General features: G+C 40.5%; 2 protein-coding genes across 2 annotated transcripts; one reads left to right on the top strand and one right to left on the bottom strand.

Annotated features, from left to right (window-relative positions):
* Window positions 1–10: 10 nt before the first annotated feature.
* Window positions 11–3,485, bottom strand: LOC126712590 (probable disease resistance protein At1g58602). The gene is made up of 2 exons (XM_050411972.1): window positions 361–3,485; window positions 11–255 (listed from the first exon to the last, which is right to left on the bottom strand). The coding sequence occupies exon 1, from the start codon at window positions 3,204–3,206 to the stop codon at window positions 399–401; it is 2,808 nt and encodes a 935-aa protein (XP_050267929.1). The 5' UTR covers window positions 3,207–3,485; the 3' UTR covers window positions 11–255; window positions 361–398.
* A 2,901-nt stretch (window positions 3,486–6,386) lies between these two features.
* LOC126712588 (uncharacterized) lies at window positions 6,387–9,373 on the top strand. The gene is made up of 2 exons (XM_050411970.1): window positions 6,387–6,536; window positions 6,704–9,373. The coding sequence occupies exons 1-2, from the start codon at window positions 6,524–6,526 to the stop codon at window positions 9,115–9,117; spliced, it is 2,427 nt and encodes an 808-aa protein (XP_050267927.1). The 5' UTR covers window positions 6,387–6,523; the 3' UTR covers window positions 9,118–9,373.
* Window positions 9,374–23,035: the final 13,662 nt, after the last annotated feature.

Here is a 23,035-nt window from a genome sequence, read left to right as displayed (position 1 = left end):
GAAGCAGCCGTACACGAAACAAATCAAACAAACACTTAATGAAAAACCAGGATAACAGATGCAGCAGCAGCAAGAATAACAAGAACAATAGCAACATTAATGACAACTGCAATAACATTTAGCAAACTGTGGTTCAGGTAGCAGCTCCTTCAACTCAGGTTGTCTTCCAAGCTTATAGCACAAGCCACAAATCTCCCAAGGGGATTCAGAGGTTAAAAGAGTAGAAGATAGCAAATATGCGAGGCAATTCATCTCCTGAAAGCAAACAGATGAGTGACCAAACAAAGCTCACTATAAGCAAAAAATGAACTATTTATAAAATAACAAGAATCACTAGTAAATTAGAGAATAGATTGAAACCTGCTTCAAATTGTCCTGACAGTAAAATCCCACTCAGATCAGAACTGCAGAGTTTTAGGGAGGATTAATTTTTTCTCAAGCTTGATGGCTTGAACATTGTCTACAAACTTCTGTGGCATGTTCGTTAAAACTATTTTCTCAATGTTTCTCAGACTTAGCAACTTGTCTGGTAGCTCTTGTAGTTTGTCACAACATCGGATTTCTAATTCTCGAAGATTAGGCAATGCTTCTTCCCCCACCTTCCATATCTCCAAATCCTTTAGCATCCAAAGCTTCAAAATTCGAAGCATACTGAACCCTCCGGGAGGGCATTCCATTTCCTTCCCAGTGTAGGAATCAGCCAATAGCCTGAGGACAGAAAGGCTTGGCAGCTGCGCAAGGATTGGCATGGGGTCTTTCTCCAGCTTTGAGACTGACAGAGTAAGAACTGTGACTTTAGGAGGGAATTCATACCTATCATGTAGCTCCGGTAAGCTTCCAAGCAAATACAGGTGGGTGAGATTCTCAAGGCTTGACAGAGGCTTCAAGTTGAGCTTCCAAGGTTGACCATTTTGATTCTTGGATCTTATCTTGAGAGATTGAAGACTTGCGAGTCTTGCAATCCACTCATCTAATTCTTGAAAGGCATCTAAATGACATGTCAAACCCAACTTCCTGAGATTAATTAACCTATACAAACCATCCTTCACTGGAGTCTTCTTGTCAACAAACAATCCCCACAATGTCTGGAGATGAGTAAGAAAGCTGCCATGTTTTTGTGAATACATGTCAAGGCGTATTTCATTAAGACACAGATGCCTCAAGTGTTTCATCTTCCAAATAGAACTTGGTAGAGAGCTGATATAGGTGTGCTTCACATCCAAAGTCTCAAGGTAAGGTAGCTCACCAACAGAGTGGGGAAGGCTATCCAAAAAAGTCCATCTTAAACCCAAATACCTCAACAAGAGAAATAGTTTCCCCATATTGTTAGGCAATTTAGGCTTGTAGACACGTTCTAAATCAAGCACCCTCAGCAATCCAAATCCTTGACCAATGACTTGGCTGAGAAAGCTATCAATTTCTGTTGCAGGCATATCGTTCTTTTGAATGTAAAAGGACAAGTATGAGCGCAGATGTTGAATGCGCAAGGGATACTCTTTTGTGTCAACATAATCAGCAAACCGGCGAACACGATGCTTAGGAGTTCCCATTTCTGGCAATTGATAGATGTGGAAAAGGCCAATCTCCTGAGCTTTGGACAAGAAATTACTGTCATTATGTAACACACCAAGCATACAGCATGTTTTGGGACTCCCATCTTTTCTCCGTTTGGATATTTGAATCATGCTTCTTTTCACAAGTTCTTCCAAGTATATTTCCACTGTATCCTCAGGAGTCATCCCAGGTGTTTGCTTCACAAATCCCTCTGCAAGCCATAAACGCAGCAACCTTCTCACAGGAATATCATAATCTTTTGGGAAAAGCCGTAAATAGAGGAAGCAAGGCCTCAAGTGGAAGGGTAGATCATTGTAACTCAGGGCCAAAATATTTGAGAATTGGACTTGCTTGCTGTCCAGCTGCCAACTTGGGTGCTCAATAACTTTCAACCATACTTCGTAGCTCACTTCCTTTGTCGACAGCAAACCTCCAAGCACCGTGACTGCCAGAGGTAAACCCTTACATCTTCTTTTAATTTTTCTTTTCAGCTTGAACATATCTGACTCAGAGAACTGAAAGTTGTCTGGTAAGCATACCTTTTTTAAGAATAATTCCCAGGTGTCTTCGTCATTTAGCGGGTTCAGCTGATGAGGCTCTCCTCTTGTATCTGCTCTTAAAGCAACGCGATAATTGCTAGTAGTCAACATGACTCTACTACCATTTTTTGTGTCTGGAAAGGCGTCAAGAAGTTTTTTCCATACATCAGGTGTCTGCAAATCGTCCAACACAACTAGGTACCGTTTCTCCTTCAAAATCATATGGATCTTCTGTATCAATTCCTCTTTCGTAGATTTCTTATCAACAATTGAACTGACAATCTGTTCCAATGTGCTCAGCAGCACATCTGTAAGGTTCCCAGAGGCAAGAACCCATGCCCAACAATCAAAATGACTTTTAACCTCAGGACTGTTATAAATTGCCTTTGCAAGGGTAGTCTTGCCAGAGCCATGCTTGCCTACAACTGAAATGACTCGAAAATCAAAACGACTTTTAACCTCATTTGCCTTTGAAAGGGTAGTCTTGCCAGAGCCATGCTTGCCTACACCTGAAATGGGCGGAAGCTTTTGGTAATCCCCGGATTCCCGGCCACTGCCAGTTAGCATGGTCACCAGTTTGCTTTTGTCTTTTTTGAAGCCAATGAAGTCTGTTTCTTCATCCACAGAATAGCTAGAATCATTGCTTTGCTGATTCAGTGTTAGCCCTTCATCTTGATAGCTTGACCTTGATCTGTGCAAAGTTAATTGCCGAATCCTGAGAGGCTCGCCTTGGTCCATTTCCGTCTTGCTTTTGACAAGGTTTTTTATCTTGTCCTTGATCCCCTCTATCTTTTTGCAAAGGTCTGAATCAGCCTTCAAATTCTTGGGGATGAAAAAGTAACCCATTGTCCTTGCATACATTTTCCGCAGGACAAACGTTTCAATGGCATCCTCCACTTCATAAACAACAGCAAGAAATTGATCCACCCACTTCTTAACACCTTCGTCGTGTTCTTTTTTATCTTCTGCATCTATTAGGAAGCTCTGCATCTGTCTTAAGCTGATTCTGACTAGCTCTATCTCATCTATTGCCTCGTTGAAGATGATTGGTTCTTGAATGAGCAGGTCTGTGAGTTTCCGTATCACTATAGAAACAACTGCTTCAACATCCATTGACTTTTCTCTTCCTTTTTCTCCTTATCCCTGCCAAACCAATGGTGCTTCGTTTGTTTGAGAACCGGTCAGTTGTGAAAGGTTTAACACTATTCTTTTTTTCTTAAAATTGACTAAACTCTACCTCTAATACTTTTGCAAGTAGCGCTTGAAGTCTCGAGTCATGAGCCGACTTAATGGGCCTAATTGAGATTCAGATTCTCGAAACTCGGTCAATCGGGACTTTGTTCAGGCATGGCTTGATTGATGATCGACTGTGTCCAGAAAGGCATAAACTGAGATGATATGTAACTTACTCCCAAGGCGTAACCTAATAGGGGCACCTCCCATTAGGGAATGTTGGATTGAGTCATAGCTACTGTGATCGGGACGCCACAGACCTCACCCTAGCACCCCAAGAGAGTCAGAGTGTGGGGCGCAATGCATGCCATAAATCCCCCCCACATGGTACCCGTCACGACTCAAACATGGGACCATGAGCATGCACGCGGGATCCCACACCGCTGGACCACCCCTCCTGGGGCAGATGATTTTGGGTGTTTGCATTTATTGGTATTGGTCTTAAAAATACATGAAAAAACCCATCATGGAGGAGCTAAATCTAAGTGAGATGACTATATCTATTAGGTCTATAGTTGTCACACTGTTTGGTATTTTCAATGAGACATTATAGTTCAAATTCTCTTTCTCAATTTACTGAACTACTAAAAAAAATTGATAGAACTTCATAAATGCGTTAATTTTAAATTTATTTTATTTGCAGCATGAATTTTGAATTTCTTTATGAAGTATATATAAACATGATTAAAGGTAAATTTGTATGATTGGGTAACCATATTTAGAAAATGGAGTACCACAAGCCTTTTGTTACAGCAAATCAAAAGAAATTTTGAACATTTGTGCAGCATGAAGCAACATTTTTGTTATCTTCTTATCACTCATGTCATTCTATTATGTATGACTAAAAGCAAATAAACAAACATATTTAGATCATCATTTCATTTGTGAAACTATGATGGTTGTTTTGTTATTACCAAAATATCAATGGAAGTGATAATGTGGAAAAGTGCTTCATTTTAAGCATTTGCAATTAGATTATTTTTTAAATATTTAAAATAACATATGACAAATCATAGTATGAGCATCACCTGATAAAAAAAAGTCCTCTAAAAACTGAGGTAACTTTGTAACAGAGAATCAGAGATTGACTCTCTTCTCAGTCATTCTTTATAGTCTAGTAGGTGGGCTTATTTATTATTTTTTTTTTTTTTGAGAAATAAGTGCCATTTAACAATCTCAACTACTTGCAGTAATCAAATATCAAAATTTGGACCGATCAAAAAAAAAAAAAAAAAAAAACAAAATTTGGAATAAGATGAAAACGCGTCGTTGCAACTCCCAATGCATCATCAAGAACCAAACGTTGAAAAATATACTACTAAAAAACAAAACGATGAAAAATATGATATTAAAATTAAAATAGCAATATATAAGCAAATTAGTACACTAATTATTGTGATTCTCAAAAACAAGAAAAAGGGTACACTAATTAATGCACATGTTGGGGTATCAGACTCTTTTTTTTTTTTTTTTTTTTCTTATAAAAAAAAAAAAAAAAAAAGAGTCTGATACCCCAACATGGAATAATTTTGGGGTATCAGACTCTTTGTTCCATGGAATAATTTTGATTCGAGTCTACGAGTTTGACTCAAGTTCGCTGGTTAGCATATTCTTTGATTTTTAGGCATTCGAGAGTAAAAAAAATTCGATAATATCTCAATTAGGAGGACTTAAACTAAGACGTGATGATGAGAACGGGATTAATTGTGGTCAAGCTTAAATAAATTAACCATAACTAAATACATAATCGAACTTGATTGAATGAAAATAATAAAAGTTGCTCCGCAGCATCTAAGGTCTCAATCTCTCATAGTGATGTTGGAGAAACTAAAAAAAAATAAACACGTTACTTTTTGAAGGAAATGAAACTAGACATGTAAGCTCCCAATTGAAAACCTCAAATAAATGAGGGCTTTTTTAAATCCACAAGGTGATAAGTTCTTGAAATCTACCAGGGAGAAACAATAGGCAAAAGTTCGAATTTTTAATAATTTAATAATTGAATTGTCTTGGAGGCTACGTTTAAATAGTAAAAAGAAAACATAGGGCAACTATATAAATGCACAGAAAACCCTAATTTGTGCTAATCATGTAATTAGGTAGTAAAATAGTAATTTTTACCACAAAGGTAAAATTGAGATAATTGCGGAAATTGAAAACACAATCTCTAAGAGATGTTCCAAAACAGGCGAGACCTTATTTTAACTTTTAAATTAAAAGTTATTAAAGAAAACAAATATTACTCAAAAAGGAAAAATCATTGTTTCCAAAGCCTTAATAGAGGAATTTGCCAAAATCACAAGTCTTGATCAAAAGACTGTTTCCTTTCAGCCATCTGAATTTTATGCAATTCTGACATTATCACTCCAATGAGTTCTACTAGTACGTATTGAACTTGCGCTGTGATTTCTAACACTCTCGTTACTCTAGGAAAGCCTATATTGTCTATTCTTCATCACATAGGTCAAAATAAAATTGACCGAGACCCACTATAAATGAAAATAAAAGTATTGTGACATTTTGTTGTGTCCCTAAACTTTCTCAAATAATAAAACATGAAAATAAATCACATACAAAGTTTAAAGTGATGAAAGTAAACTAATACATAGAGAGAATAAAAGTGAAGTAGAAGTAGTAGAAGAAGAGGATGCTTGACAACACTAAGCTTGATGGTAAATCTTTGTTTTATGTCTGCGGTTTAAAACCTACTTCATCCAACTCCCGCTATTTACCTGTTAAAATAAATAAATAAATATTTGTCAAGAGTTTTGTAACTCAATTAATTGACATTTTCTAATATTTTCATGACATCTAGAGTTGTAACTATCAAAATTTTCTTTTTAAAGCTTAAAATTTACTAACGTAATTAAAAAGTCAACTAATGAGTTTAAAGAACGCAGTGTTTTATTTTTTATTTTTTTAAAGAATAACAAAGAAAACTTTTTAGTCCAGGATAGGTTAATTATGTTCACACTATTACACAGCGAACGCTGACAACATACATACCAAACGGTACAAGGTTAGGTCAAGTGGGTAGCGACCAGCAAGTCTTTCTTTTATTTCCTTTTGATCCGGTCAAACACTCAGAATGTGAAAGAATTCACATTCACATTTCAATGTTTGCATGCTCAGCTCTATTTCTCACAGAATTCTATTACCAAGAAATGCAGTTCAGAGATCACAGAAGCTGAATCAGAATGCTACTTACAAGTAAGTCACCAGCTTAATTCTCAAGCAACATAAAGCGCAAAATTTCAATATTACCCATATAAAACGCAATGGAACTTCTACTTCAAGCCATTAGCAGTTATTTTTATTATAAATATAGAATTCTTGTACAAGTGTTAAAGCTTAAAGGTTTGTTCTTTTGCTTTCAGTTTTGAGCGGTTGGCTTTTTGTGGAGAAGAGGAAGCTCGGCCAGGTGTTCCCAGAAGAGGCAAGGAAAATATGGGACCTTTGGGAGCTACGAATATTGGTCCTGATCAGCCTCACCTTGCAAATATCACTGATTGTTCTAGGCAATCGCAGAAAGTATAATCCAAACACTTTGCTCAGATTGTCTCTCTGGTCTGCATATCTAACAGCAGACTGGGTGGCAACTGTTGCACTAGGTGTCCTTTCCAAGAACCAAAGAAATTCCTGCACTTGTGCTATTGCTAGCAGTAGCAATACTAAGAGTATCAATGATGAGCTCAGGGCATTTTGGGCACCATTCTTGTTGTTGCATCTTGGCGGTCCAGACACAATTACTGCTTATGCTTTAGCAGACAATGAGTTGTGGATAAGGCACTTGCTTGGACTTCTTGTCCAAACTATAGTGGCAATTTATATCACTGTCACGGCCTGGAGTGGAACTTGGCTCTCATACCTGACCATTCCCATGCTTTTTGCTGGCCTAATAAAGTATGTTGAAAGGACATTATCCCTGAGGTCTGCAAATCGTGAGCAGTTTCTTGATTCATTGCTCTACCGTCCTGATCCTGGCCCCAACTATGCCAAATTCATGGAGGAGTTCAGTTTGAAAAAGGCCGAGGGGTTTAGTGTGTTGGCTATTGAAGTGATTGAGGCTGCTGACCAATCCTATGCTGCTGGCAATGGCAATAACAACGGTGACGCTAGTAAACGGACATTGCCTGTTGCGTACAGCTTCTTCAACACTTTTAAACGGCTCTTTGTAGATCTTATTCTTAGCTTCCATGACCGAGATAAGAGCCGGTCCTACTTCCAAAATCTCACTTCATCAGAAACTGCTTTTGAGGTTGTTGAAATCGAGCTTGGATTTGCATATGATGTTTTCTATACAAAGGCACCTATAATATCCACTTTTTTGGGATGCATTTTCCGCTTCATCACTTCCTCTTTCACTATTATAGTGTTCGTGTTCTTCCTGATTATTGAGAAGCACAATCACCCGCAGGTTGATCTCATCATTACTTATATTTTGCTGGTTGGAGCTATTCTTCTAGAATTCTATGCTGTCATTTTGCTACTGTCCTCCGATTGGACAAAGCTATGGTTGAGTGAGCATGAACCTCAATTTTCTCAAATAAAAAGGTGTTTTCAATCCATGATTTCTCGACCAATCTCTTGTTTTGAACCTATTGTTTCTCCGTTGGTCTCTTGTTTTCAATCTAAGGTTTCTCCTTTAATCTCTTGTTTTAAATCTAAGGTTTCTCCTTTAATCTCTTGGTTTCAATCTAAGATTTCTCCTTTAATCTCTTGTTTTAAATCTAAGGTTTCTTCTTTAATCTCTTGTTTTCAATCTAAGGTTTCTCGATTGATGATTCCTTGTTTTCGACATGTTATTTCTGAAGTAGTATCTTTTCTTTTTCCTTCTAACAAAAAGAGGTGGTCAAATTCCATACCTCAGTTCAATTTGCTAAGCTTTTCCCTTAAAGATAAGCCCGTGCCTTGTTTGGATGATAAACCTGAACTTTTTCAAAAGATTGTGAGACATTCGCCTATCTATTATAAAACATTTGAGAAAAGCTGGTATACATACCGTTGCGAAACCTCCCCCAAATTGAAAGGTTGGATCTTCCAGCATTTTCTGAAGAAATCAGAGGTCGCCACAAGCACAAAGAAACCAGATGACAACAATACTACATCTTTATGTAGTGCCAGAGGCAATCTTGTTTTTAAAAATTATGCTGAAAAATATGAACGTTCTCTCTCTTTCAATTGGACCACTGAGGTAGAGTTCGACCAATGCATTCTTATCTGGCACATTGCTACAGATCTTTGCTATCACTCAGGTGGTGGTGAAAACTTGGCTGCTGAAAAGTCAAGTCATAAATGGAGCAAGAACCTATCAGACTACATGTTGTATCTCTTAGTCATGTGTCCTTTCCTGTTGCCAATTGGGATTGGGATGATCAGGTTTCAAGACACTTGTGAGGAGGCCAAGCATTTTTTCCAGGAAAAAGGTCTATCAAAAAATAAAGTGAAATTTTGCAAAATGTTGCTTGAAGTGAATACTGATGTTGAACCGATTAAGGTAAAAGGAGACAGGAGCAAATCTGTGCTATTTAATGCAAATAAACTTGCAAAACAATTGCAGGAAATGGGTGAAGAGAAAAATTGGGAGTTTGTTTGGGAGTTTGTCTGTGACGTGTGGATTGAGATCCTAGGTTATGCTGCTAGTCATTGCAGGGGATATTATCATGCTCAACAGCTCACGGAAGGCGGAGAGCTCCTCACTCATGTATGGCTTCTTATGGCACATCTTGGCATTACAGAACAATTTCAAATCAACCGAGGCCATGCAAGAGCTAAGTTGGCCTTGTACTGAGTGATTTTATTTTCATTTTTGTACTAAAGTTGCTCTTGAAGAGAATGTGACTTAACTATGAAATCAGTATATCCATCTAGATGAACTGAGCAGTCAAAAATTGGGATAAATCATGACTTGAAGTTACAATTTCCAACTTGGAATTGTGACTTTAAGTCACAATTTATGTGCAGTTTGAATGTGTGTATGAGTGTGTACAATAAGATCTGTGAACTAATTTTTACCCATATTATTGAATTGCACATGAGATCGCCTATATACTCAGTAAGTTTAAATTCAATAAAATATTGCCACCTCAATTTTTTTTTCAAATACCATCATAAGACGCATCACACACCATTACAAGCTTATTTCCATGTTAAAAAAAGAAAAAAAAAAGTGAAGAAGAACATGAAGATACATCACCACCATTGTCAAAATACCATAATCAGATCTCCATATTCACCAAATAGTGCTCGAAAATTCAATACCACCTTCGAGTTGTTTGTGGATTTATTAGGCAATGCATTCTTCTGAAATTATGGGTTATCTGCCATTCACACCGTATGGTCACCAAAATTCGCTTAAATTCACAAACTTAATGTGATTTTCAATTTTTCCCGCTTTATCTCATAGATTTGAGAAAGGGTCTGATTTATGTGAAAGATCGTAGAAAACCAAATTTTCTACAACACCTTTCATATAGTTCAAGTATCACAGAAGGTCATAAAGTTATCGATTCATAATATATATATATATATATATATATATATATGTAGTTGATAAAGTACGATACACAATATAATTCAATTGAGAAAATAGTATATAAATTTATTCATAGGCTTACCAATTTTGACAAGAAAACGCTTGACAATTGAGAAGCATAATTCAGTATATTAAATGAAGAGCGCGAAAGACGATAGTGTTGGTTAGAAATAGGATGAAAGAATGAAGAAGAACTGAAGGAATGTTGTGGGTTTGTAACGGCCCAAAAATCATAAGCAATACAAGTCTATTTAATTTGAATAATCCATTAAAATATTAAATAAAAGAAACTAGCAATCTAAAATCTCATCACAAATGTCAGAGCTCTAATCCACCAAAGACAAAACATCCTCAAAATAATTCTCCAATACAATGTTTAATGCCATAAAACACAATAATAATAAAATCCTCATAAGTCCATAATATAGTTCATAACTGCTGTCTCCCAAGAGTCTCTACTTCAATAATCCTTCTAATGTATCTGTAAGGGGAAAATAAAAGAGGGGGGGGGGGGGTGAGATAACTCAATAAGTGGAATTCACTAACATTGGGGTGTGGGAACAAACCTTTCAAATAAATAATTCTTACAACAATTTCATAACATGTAACACATCAATATTTATCATTAAATATTTCATGTAAAAGAAAAATATCTTTATATTGTGAGCCATCATAATATATATATCAATACCATCACATACACAGTTTCCTAGGCTTTGCTCGTGGTCAACGTTTACGCCCCGTTGACAGGGTTGTGTTGTCCCCTTTTCTAGGACTGGAACCTCCTTTTTATCCCCTTTCTTAGGGATGGCTCATTTGGAACCTAAAGGTGCACTCCTTTGCTAAGGAGCTTCCTTTTTGGATCCTCAATAGTATACTCCCTTACTAAGGAGCTATCAAATGTGTACTGTCCTCTTTTCTGGGACCGTCCTTTGCTAAAGACTAGCTGCAGTATGATTGTCCTTTGCTAAAGAATAATACAACACTGAGCTTTTAATCATGACTTGCCATAGGTTTTCAAAACATACACAAGATGCTCATAAAAATAATCCATTCATAATTCTCGAAAATATAAGGATATATTCACACATACAAATTTAAATAAATTTAGGTTGTCCCACAAGTTTTTCATAAAACAAATAATTAATGTGCACATCAAGAAATTATAAAATATCCATTTATATGTATAGAATAAAAATATATTTCTTTGATATATAATAGTTTAATAACCAACACTGCTTGGGAAAACCCCCAAAATTAATAAATACCAGTTACCTCTTAGTTGCAAAAATAAAGGAAATCAACATCTCTTGAATCACAACAATTCAGTAGAATTAGAACCTAGCAACACCAAAAATAGGTTCATCAATACACAATTTCCCACTTCAAAATCTATTTTCACACTTAAATGGTTTTATCCTAAACAATATTGATATATCCAAAATCCTCCATTTATTCACTTAACTATCTAATTTAATATTGGAAGCCACATATAGCCTTAATTTATCAATCTAGTTGCTTAACATTCCCACTTGATGCCGATGGATATCTATTGACTCTAATATTATATAAATATATATATATATATATATATATATATATGTATATGTATATATTCAATCTAACATAGGAAGCCATGAGATAGTATTCTTAATTTATCAATCCGGTTGCTTACATTTTTCCCTTGAAGCCACATGATATATAAACCTATCTGATCAACCTAATATATAAAGCTATTAATCAAAAGTAGAAGCCACATATTAAAGTTATGTCAAATCCATCTTAAAGCCTATGGAGGACTATATGGCTATACATTATGTAATCAATTTCAAAGCCTATGGAGGACCATACGGCTATATAAATAAACAGTTCCCATTTTAATAGTGTAATCATCAACCCAAAGACCCAAATCCTCCTGATGCCATAAAGCACAAGGACACAGCTGGACACTTATTTGGACAATGACAATGGCGGTGAAAAGAGTGAGAGTATAAACAATTATATATAAACCACAAGCAACCTTCTTCCTTTGACATGGTGACAAACCAATTGATAAAGTCCAAGCCTATTAAATACAATTTCAAAGCTCTTGACATGCAGCCATATTTGACCATTCCTTATCTAATATAATAACAATATAGGACATATTTTCCCTTAATGTAGGGATAGGTGGAGATTCATGAGACCAACGTCTCTTAGTTCCTTTCCATGACACATGCCTATATGTACTTGCCTAGTCTAAGTATGATAACAATCATAGGAGTCCTATTTCCATTAATATAGTCATAGAAACTGTACCTGTAGTCTCTTCTCACAGCCACAGTGACGTAAGGCAAAGTTCAGTAGTCGGCTAAAACAAAAAGGAAGTCTTCATCAGTAAAATACACGTGTGACTAAAGAGGAAGAAGGCTAGGATTTTCAAGGCCCATATATTTACTTATACCACCTCATTTGGGCTTCATATCCCATAGTATTTATAATATTTTTAATATCTTAGGCCCAAATCAATTTAATCAATTTAATTGTAGGTCTTCTTTATAATTTATGTATAATAATTAAATTGGTATCAAAATTATGGGGTGTTACATTTTTTAGTTTAAGGGATTGCATTCCACATTGTTGGGAAGGGGAAGAGGGGTAAAATAAAATGGGAAGTTTTTTTTTTTTTTTTTTTCCAAGAAGTTGTAGTTGGTTTCTGCTACATGTTTTTATTTATTTATTTATTTTATTGATAGAAGTGAGATATTAGGAATAAAGATTAGTTTTTTTTTTTTTTTTTTTTTTTAAATTATAACAAATGAGGGTATCCAAACATCTTCGAGTATTTGACTATTTTCTCAAGTCTATGTGATCCTTCTGTCCCACATGCAAGATGCTAGTAAGAAATTTTGAACAGAGGATCGACATTAAGCTCCCAAAACTCCTAACCAAATTGACCCTAATATATAGAGAAGTGACTATATATATATATATATATATATAGAGAGAGAGAGAGAGAGAGAGAGAGAGAGAGAGAGAGAGAGAGAGAGAGAGAGAGAGAGAGAGAGAGAGAGAGAGAGAGAGAGTTTTTCAACCTATGTCATCCGTTTTTGTGATTTTTGCTCTTTATTATTGTAAAGTACACCTGCTAAGGCAAGCAAGTGTATTGACTTGGTCATATTTGAGCCCTACACATGGACAAACTGTGAGAAAAAGGAAAGGGAAGTTGGTGAGAGAAATAGTAATCTTGTCTCGTGCCAACAGCATGATCACCATTAGGGGAAGCGAGATGTGCAGTCTAGCATGGACACCCAGCATTACCAGGAAAGGGATTGCAATTTTTGTTGGTCAAAGGCTGTAGAATATCCCTCATTAGCTAGTACTAAGCTGGACCGCTGCTAAGGACACGTGCAATATTTTTTATTATAGTGGATTGCTTTTCGGGAAGGTTTCCCCCCAGGTTTTTTACTATGGAACTAGTTTGTTTCATTGGTTTTCCTGGATCATTATATCTTGTCTTATTTACTATTCCGTTGTGCATGATATTGATGTTTGTTTGTTTTAATAAGGTTTATTCATAATAAATCTAATTAACAACTTGGGTTTAAAACTTATTAATTCTATCAACCGGGGTCTAAATTTCCCAACAAACAACAACAACAACAACAATTTAAAAAACAAAACTTAATTGCATTAACCCAAAGTAGAGTTTTAAAAAATATAAAAATTATCAACTTAAAACAAAGATGCAAAAAAATAAAATAAAAAATCCACCAAAAAATTAAGAGGGAGAGAGAGAGAGAGAGAGAGAGAACTTTTTATTGTGATAGAAAACTATGCATAGAATGGAAGAGATAGTGACAAATTTATAGTAAGAGGGTGTGAATAAGAAGAGACAAAAATAGAGGAAGATGAAGGGAAAGAGGAAGAATGATATTAACGTAGAGGGTAGTGGGGAAATGAAAAGGTAAGGAAGGGAAAAAAGTTGGAGAAGTATAAATATTAAAAAAATTAATGTTAAAAACAATTATAGGAAAATTGGAATGAAAAAAAAAAAAATTAATGACATGGACGCTAATATGGCTTAACTGGAGCGTAACAACAATAAATGTTACGTTTCAGCTTTTAGATATACTAGTCGTAGACCCGTGCGTTGCGCGTGATAATTTATTTAGAGTTATCTCATAAATATATATTTTATTATTATTATTGTTTTACTATTGTCTATGTAATTTATGTAAAATTCTTATATGATAAAATTATCCAAATCATGTTATGTAATAGAATAATATTATTGTAGGGACACGATTTTAGTTAACCCGGTCCTGGACGGTCAGGCCCTGGCCCAAGAAGTCCCACACAATGAATTTTGTAGAGTATGGGCTAAAGAACTCGGTTCCAGTTGGCTTAGACGGTTCGTTGCATGTTCTTGGCAGATGTAGGAACGTGAATCAAGAAAATGGATGTGAGAGTGGAAGTTTTATTCATGGCTATGCATTCATACAATGAATCCTTGCTTTTCTCTCTTCTCTCCCCTCTTTTTTCGTCCCCAACTTCTGAGGGACTCTTACATATTATATAGGCCCTCTTTTATCATCTGGGCCCTACACTTGTTAATCATCCAAACCCCCACTTGAGCACCTGTCCCATCAGACGCCTTTACCAGTTCTTTGTGAGTTGCAGTGACCAAGGTAACACTGTTCAGGGGTCTTCTCTTCATTAATGTGGCCAGGAGAGTAGTTGTGGTGCATTTAATGTGGTGGTGACAGCCTTTGCTGGGATATTTTGAGCCTTCTTTCTTTTTACGTGTTTGGAGTGAAGGTTACAGTAATTGGGATGCATCATTGACCCGGACTTTGGAATGTTCGAGGAGGAGTTACTCCTCGGACGTGTTTTCTTCGTCCTAGTTGGCTTGGGCAGGGATTATGGGCCGCGACGTCTCCTCGGACAGAATGGTCCTCAGATGGGCCCAAGGCCCAGCCAACTTGTTATTCTGGGCCGGTCCCCACAATAGCCCCTCAAAACTCCGGTTTTGATCTCCCTCCGAGGAGAAAAGTGGGGTTTTGACATTTATAAAGGATGAAATGGATGAAATCTTGGTCCGCGCGCGTGGATGGTTATTTTTGACGCGCCATAATTTACGAGGCGCGGCCATTTACTCCAGACAGCTTTATGTCTCCTTCATCCAACGACGAGATGTGGATCTGACGACCAGCATTGCTCCTTGAATTTGTAAGCGGGAGGGATTTTTTCTCTCTCCCTCCTGCTATATAAAGCGCCTGAGAGGCTCCTTTTTTCTTTTTTTATCCACATATCAGAACAGAGAGCTCCAGAGAACTCCAGCGCCCAGAAATCCTTGTGCACCTCCGTTCTTCAAATCTCCATAATCGTTTCTGCGAAGCGCCCTTCCTAGAAGAGATTTTCGATCACCTCACCGGTCATTTGCGAAGGTATCCGTAAGTTCCGTTCGTTTCGTTGCTTCGATTTTCTCCTCGGATTTTACTTTTCTCCTCGGTCCTCATTTCCATTCCTCCAGTTCAGCTTAGATGGGTAGATTCAAAAACCTAGTAGACACTCCGGCTGTCATGGAGGCTTTTAGGGCAAAATACCATATCTCGCAGGGGGTGGTTCTGCGGTACTGTCCCCCAAAAGGAGTACTGTTAGATAGAAACGTGGGTGAAGTGGTCATTCCCATGGTTGCCTTTATACAAGGGGGAATGACACTTCCCATGCGTAGGATTACCCGGGACTACTTGTTCCACCATAGGTTGACACCACACCAGTGCGCTCCAAACATGTTCAGGGTATTAGGCTGCATAGATGTCTTGAACGAGCGAATGGGTCTAGGTCTGACCTGGCATGATGTGGTGCACATGTACGAGTGCCACTACGTCGAGAACGGAGGATATTACCTTAAATCTCGATCCGAGGTGGTTAGGCTAATCTCCTGTCTCCCCATATCCAATAAGACTATGAAGGATGACTTCCTCATTGCCTCAGGAGAATGGAGCGATGGTTTTCATTGTCCAACTCGGGCAGGAATTCCAGGTGCGGCGCCTTTAGGCCCAATCCTTTTAGGGAAGGGGCTTAGCTCCTCGGATTTACTCTCTTTTTTGCTTGTCATAAATTTTGTAGTTGAATTCTAATTTCCTTCTCGGCTGTATTGCAGATAGAGCTTTGGTTGCTCCCAGGCTGAGCCGCGTGAACGTTCCGGCCCTAAACTATCTTTTAAGGTCAGAAATCTACGTCCACAAGGACGGGCAGCTGCGTGCGTGTCATTTGGTTTTGGGCTATCAACCACTAACCCGTGCTTTCCAAGCCATTGGCCACGCCATTAGAGCTGGTAGCCCTCGGTTGGCTAGGATTGACGTGTCCAAGCCTAAGTTTCTGGCCCAAGTAGATCTTAAGCCAGTCGTGCTACCTGGTGTTCGGGATCCTCCACCGGTCGTGCAACTGCCTCCAGACGACCTTAAAGCCGCCGTGCCAGCTGAGGAAGAGGCCGAATCATCTCGTCTTTCCTTGAGGAGGAAATAGATGAGTTTTATTTTGAAGAGGAGGTTGACAAAGCCCTCGTAGTTGAGCTCTCGGACCTTGAAGGAGAGCAGGATTGAAACTCCGTGGTTGGCGCTCCAATCATTATAACTTGCTCGGACGACTCCTCAGACGAGGAAGTAGGCAATATGGCTGGCAAGGGAAAATCTTTACGAGAACTGTTGTCCAGCCGAGGAAAGGGTCAGTCTTCGAAGGCGCCTGCTAAGTCACAAGTCCAGGACCCTCCCCCAATCGCCCCTCAGGTTCCTTCCGACCCTGGCCTCAAGGTTAACCCTGACTTAAAAAAGAAAAGGCCGGTTGACGTTCCTTTAAAAAAGAAAAGGCCGGTTGACGTTCCTGAGGAAGGTGAAGTGGCCCCTCACCCGGCCAAGCAGCAGAAAGCCACTCAGGGACAGAGGAGTAAAAGGGCTAACTCCACGGAGAGCCGGGATGAGGAGAATCGGGATGAGGAGAATCGGGCTGAGGTGCGCGTTAATCTCCGCGCATGGAGTCCGAAGATGGAGCTAGACGGGGTCGCCATCCCCTATACTGCCTCGGTTCGAGAGTACAACAGGGGCAGAGCGGGTTACATAGCTGAGGCCCTGGAGCAGCCAGTGCTCCTTCCTCGGGATATGGAGGCCTACAGGTGGTTCTCCCAGCCCGAGCTTTTTCTGTCCCTTAAGAGGAACCTTGCGATGGTAAGCCATTCTTGCACCCTTTTATTAAGCCATCAACATTGTTGCATTCTATCCTAATTTCAGTTTTGTTTTGTTGGCAGATCACCCAGCAGGTGTTTGTGGCTGAGGAGTTTTGCCGCAGCAATCGCAGCTTGGCTGAAGCCGAGGTTCAATCTCGGACTGAGGTGGAGAAGACCGTGGGGTCCCTCAAGCAAGAAATCTTTGAACTGACGGAGAAGTTCAAAGAGTCGGAGAAACAGCGCAAGAGTGCGGAGGCTGGCCTGAAGAGTGCTGAAACCTAAGCAGAGGATCAGCGCCAGAAATTGTTCGTAACTGAAACCAGTCTTGCTACTGAGAAGCAAAATGTACTAGAACTTAAGGCCGCTCTGCAGAAAGCTGAGGACGAGATACGGCGGGTTAAAGAAGAGGCTCAGCTGATCCAGGAGGCCGTAGAGGCTGAAAAGAAAGCTTCTCATCAGCTCGGGATTCAAGAAACGAAGGCCAGGCTATCCGAGGAAATTCCCGAGGTGTGCAGGGACTACTGCAGCATCTCATGGGCTCACGCCCTTGATGCTGCAGGAATTCCTACGAATTCGGCGCTGAGACTGCCTGAGAACGTCTTCTATCCTCAGGAGATCCGAGAGAATCCTGATGGCGCCCAAGCAGCTTCTGAGCAGGACTTGGCGGTGCCTGATGCCATCCCTGTGCTTGATAAAGCGAAAGATCCTGCCATGGACTCTATCTCCAAGGCTCCTCCTCCTCAGCCAGAGCAGAAGAAGGATCCTCCTGCTAAGGCTTAGCTTTTAGGTTTTTAATTTGTGTACTCCCCCTTTTCCTTTTTTTTTTTTTTGAACGAGAGTCGTCCTGTTTTTGTTCTCTTGTAAGGACCTCTCTTTGTATTGACTTTGGAATATTAATATAGAACGTTCTCTTTGTTTGCTATGGATGTTTACTGATACTATCCCTTTATTTAACGTTTGTAATGATATAAATAAATATAAACGGACGAGAAAAAAGGATGCCGTGCAGCGAATTTGAATAAGGGTTGCAATGACGCTTGATTCTGTTTAAAACTTTGAATAAGTGGTCATAAGTAATAATTTCCCCTAAGTCTGTGGTCCGAGGAGCCATGCAGGACTTAGGTTCTGTTTAAAACTATGAATAGTTGCCATAAGTAATAATTTCCCCTAAGTTTGTGGTCCGAGGAGCCATGCAGGACTTAGGTTCTGTTTAAGACTTTGAATAAGTTGTCATAAGTAATAATTTCTCCTAAGTCTGTGGTCCGAGGAGCCATGCAGGACTTAGGTTCTATTTAAAACTTTGAATAAGTTGTCATAAGTAATAATTTCCCCTAAGTCTGTGGTCCGAGGAGCCATGCAGGACTTAGGTTCTATTTAAAACTATGAATAGTTGTCATAAGTAATAATTTCCCCTAAGTCTGTGGTCCGAGGAGTCATGCAGGACTTAGGTTCTGTTTAAAACTTTGAATAAGTTGTCATAAGTAATAATTTCCCCTAAGTCTGTGGTTCGAGAAGCCATGCAGGACTTAGGTTCTGTTTAAAACTATGAATAGTTGTCATAAGTAATAATTTCCCCTAAGTCTGTGGTCCGAGGAGCCATGCAGGACTTAGGTTCTGTTTAAAACTATGAATAGTTGTCATAAGTAATAATTTCCCCTAAGTCTGTGGTTCAAGGAGCCATGCAGGACTTAGGTTCTGTTTAAAACTTTGAATAAGTTGTCATAAGTAATAATTTCCCCTAAGTCTGTGGTCCAAGGAGCCATGCAGGACTTAGGTTCTGTTTAAAACTATGAATAGTTGTCATAAGTAATAATTTCCCCTAAGTCTGTGGTCGGAGGAGCCATGCAGGACTTAGGTTCTGTTTAAAACTTTGAATAAGTTGAAAATAGACCAGTGGGCACAGGGTAATCACGGGACAAAACATGGGCAAAGCCATTTTCATTAATAATAGTATCTTCTTAGGTTATTTACATTCCATGGTCGAGGTACAGTTTTTTCATCCAAATCTTCTAGATAATAAGAACCTATCCCGGCCACGGATGTGATGCGATATGGTCCTTCCCAATTGGGCCCCAACTTGCCCCAAGAGGGGTTTTTTGTGTTGCCGAGAATCTTTCTCATCACGAGATCACCCGGACCTAAAGGTCGCAGTTTAACATTGGCATCATATCCTTGTCTCAGCTTCTGATGATAATAGGCCATATGGATCGTTGCTTTTTCCCTTCTTTCCTCGGCTAAGTCTAGACTTCTTCCCAATAACTCGTCGTTGCTGTTTGGGGTAATTGAGTTAGACCTCAGTGTGGGAAAGTTGTTCTCGATTAGGAGCACGGCCTCAACCCCATAGGTCATCAAAAAGGGGGTTTCACCGGTTGACCGTCGCGGCGTTGTCCGATAGGTCCATAAGACGTGTGGGAGCTCTTCTACCCATCTCCCCTTTGCCTCATCCAGCCTTTTCTTCAGTCCGTTCACTATGACTTTGTTCACGGCCTCGACCTGCCCATTTCCTTGAGGGTAGGCGGGAGTGGAGTATCGGTTAATGATCCCAAACTCGCGGCAATACTCCCTAAAGTTCTTGCTGTCAAATTGGAGACTGTTGTCCGAAATGAGTGTGTGTGGAATTCCGAAGCGGGTAATAATGTTCTTCCAGATGAATTTCTGGGCATCCACGTCCCTAATGTTGGCCAAAGGTTCAGCCTCCACCCATTTGGTGAAGTAATCGGTTCCAACTATTATGTATCGCTTGTTCCCCGCAGCTTTGGGGAAAGGACCGACAATATCAAGACCCCATTGTGCGAACGACCAGGGGCTGGAGAGGGGGTTGAGGACCCCTCCCGGTTGGTGGATATTTGGGGCGAATCTCTGACAATGATCACACTTCTTGGCGTATTCTTGGGCTTCTCTCTGCATGTTCAGCCACCAGTATCCTTGGGTGAGTGTCCTGTGTGCTAGCGACCTCCCTCCGGTGTGACTTCCACAAATCCCCTCGTGTAACTCTTCAAGTAAAGACTCGGATTCTTCTGGATGTATGCAGAGTAGGTATGGCCCAGAGTAGGAGCGCCGATATAGTTTGTGGTCCTCCGATAGCCAGAACCGAGGAGCATTCCTCCGTATCTTCTCGGCCTCCAATTTTCCCTCTGGTAGGATGTCGTTTTGGAGGAAGTTTTTTATGGGATCGATCCAGCTGGGACTCTTTCTGATCTGATGGACCTGGGCCGGGTCTCTTCTAATGGGACTCGCTTGGACTAGATCTTCGACCAGGATCATTCGCGGCAGATTATGCGCCGAGGACGTGGCGAGAGTAGCCAGTGAGTCTGCATGGGTGTTTACACTCCTGGAAACGTGTGTCAGATTGAAGGATTCAAAACTCGACTGTAGGCGTTTGACTCGTCCTAAATATTCTTGTATCCTAGCATCTCTAGCTTCCAGCTCACCCATCACTTGGCCGACGACCAATTTAGAGTCCGAGAATGCTTCTATTACCCTTCCGCCCAATCTTTGAACTATCGCCATCCCTTGAAGTACGGCTTCGTACTCGGCCTCGTTGTTTGTAGCCGAGAACCCGAGTCTCAGTGATTTTTCAATGGCAACACCGTCCGGCGATATTAAAACTATCCCAACTCCAGATCCTCTCTGGTTGGCCGCGCCATCCACGTAGACCTTCCAATGCGAGGTCCCCCCTGCTGAAATTGTACCAACCGATTTTCCATCCATGTCTTTCTTCTCGGTTATTGTTTCTACAGAGGGTTCAGCAAACTCCACGACCAAGTCGGCGAGGACCTGACCTTTGACGGAGGATCTGGGCATATATTTAATATCAAAGGCCCCCAAAAGCGCACTCCACATGGCGATCCTTCCTGTGTAATCGGCATTTCGAAGCACCGCTCGAAAGGGAAGCTAGGTTAGAACGATGACCGTATGCGCCTGAAAGTAGTGAGGGAGCTTCCGTGTGGTGTGTACTATCGCCAGAATTGCTTTTTCCAAAGGTAAGCATCGCACCTCGGCCTCGTGTAATGATTTGCTCACATAGTAAACCGGTCGCTGCACCCCATTATCATCCCGTATCAGTACCAGACTTACAACATGGGGAGCTACAGCGACGTATGCAAACAGTACCTCGTCTGCCTCAAGGCTGGACATGATGGGTGGTCGTGACAGGTATTCCTTAAGTTGCTGGAAGGCCCGAACACAATCCTCCGACCATTCAAACTCTTTCCACTTATTTATTAAGAGGTAGAAAGGTCGACATCGATTCGCTGATCGTGATATGAACCTGTTTAATGCTGCGATTATGCCAGTGAGCTTTTGCACTTCTTTCGGATTCCGAGGAGCCTGTAGGCTGTTAATTGCTTTGATTTGATCGGGACTCACTTCTATTCCTCTGTGGGTTACCATATACCCTAAGAATTTCCCGGACCCGACCCCGAATGAACATTTGGAAGCATTGAGTCGCAACTTGTGCTCCCTTAAGATAGCAAAGATGATCTCAAGGTCCCTCACGTGCTCGGACACCATTTTACTTTTTACAACCATATTGTCTATGTAAACCTCAATGATTTTGACCAGCTGTGGCTCGAACATTCTGGTTATCATCCTTTGGTCGGTTGACCCTGCGTTCTTTAGTCCGAACGGCATCACCTTATAGTGATAATTTCCGATAGGTGTCATGAAAGCTGTTTTCTCCTGATCTTCTAACGCAAGGGGTATCTGATGATAGCCCTGGAAGGCGTCCAGGAAACTCATTCGAGGGTGGCCCATGGTTGCATCCACCAGTCGGTCAATTCGAGGTAAGGGAAATGGGTCCTTCGGGCACGACTTGTTTAGGTCCGTGAAGTCCACGCAGACTCTCCACTTTCCTGTTTTCTTCCTTACCACCACCGTGTTTGCCAACCATTCGGGGTAAAAGACCTCTTTAATAGCCCTTGCTTTTTTCAGTTTTGCCACTTCGTCTCTTACGGCACGAGCATGTTCCTTTGAGGGGCGTCGGGGTGGTTACTTCTTCGAAGTGGAAGATGGGTTAACGTTCAGGTGGTGACAAATAAGGCTAGGATCAACTCCTGGGGCGTCGTAGGCGTCCCATGCAAACACATCGACATTTCTCCTGAGAAATCCGACCAGTTCCTCTTTTTCTTGAGAAGGCAACTCGGAGCCGACCTGGAAAAATTTCTTCGGGTCGTTGTTGACAGTGAATTTTTCCAAACTTTCACACCTTATCTCCTCGGCTAGCTCATTGTCTTGCCCTGCCGAGGAGGCTGGTTGCTATAAGTTCCCAAGGGCCGAGGACTCGGCATGGGACCGATGTAAAATGGCGGCCACCATACACTGCTTGGCCATGGCCTGATCTCCACGAATCTCTTCCACTTGACCTCTGGATGGGTATTTTACTTTTTGGTGAAGTGTGGAGGATACGACTTCCAAGGCGTGGATCCATGGCCTGGCAACTATCGCTGTGTAGGGTGAGTAAGCATCGACCACGATAAAATTTACCTCCACCACCTCCGATCTAGTCTGTATGGGTAGCCTGATCTGCCCCTTTGGCGTAACAGTCTTCCTTTCGAAACTGATAAGAGGGGAGTCATAAGCTGTCAAATCCTCCGGCTTCAGGTTCAGCCCCTTGTATAGATCAGGGTACATTATCTCTACTGCACTTCCTGGGTCTACTAACACCCTTTTCACATCGAAGCCTCTTATTCTTAACGTAACCACCAAGGCATCGTCGTGAGGTTGGATAGTTCCTCTCTTATCCTCGTCCGAGAATCCTAGTATCAAAGAGCTTCCCTTTTTGGACCTTTTAGGTTCCCTTTGCCTGTCCTCGGAGGGGAGCCGACCAACAGCCAGTACCCTGGAAGGGGGTGGCCCAGTTCTTCCTGGTGCGGCGAGGATGACATGTATCGTTCCGGTGGGGGGTCTTAATGATACATCCTTTCGAGGCTCTTGCATTGCTTGACCGGGATGGCCGCTCGGGGGTGC

Source organism: Quercus robur, chromosome 2 (genome assembly GCF_932294415.1).
Source record: "Quercus robur chromosome 2, dhQueRobu3.1, whole genome shotgun sequence".
NCBI lineage: Eukaryota > Viridiplantae > Streptophyta > Magnoliopsida > Fagales > Fagaceae > Quercus > Quercus robur.
Note: the sequence above shows the minus strand (reverse complement) of the source record. Positions and strands in the feature narration are given on the sequence as shown.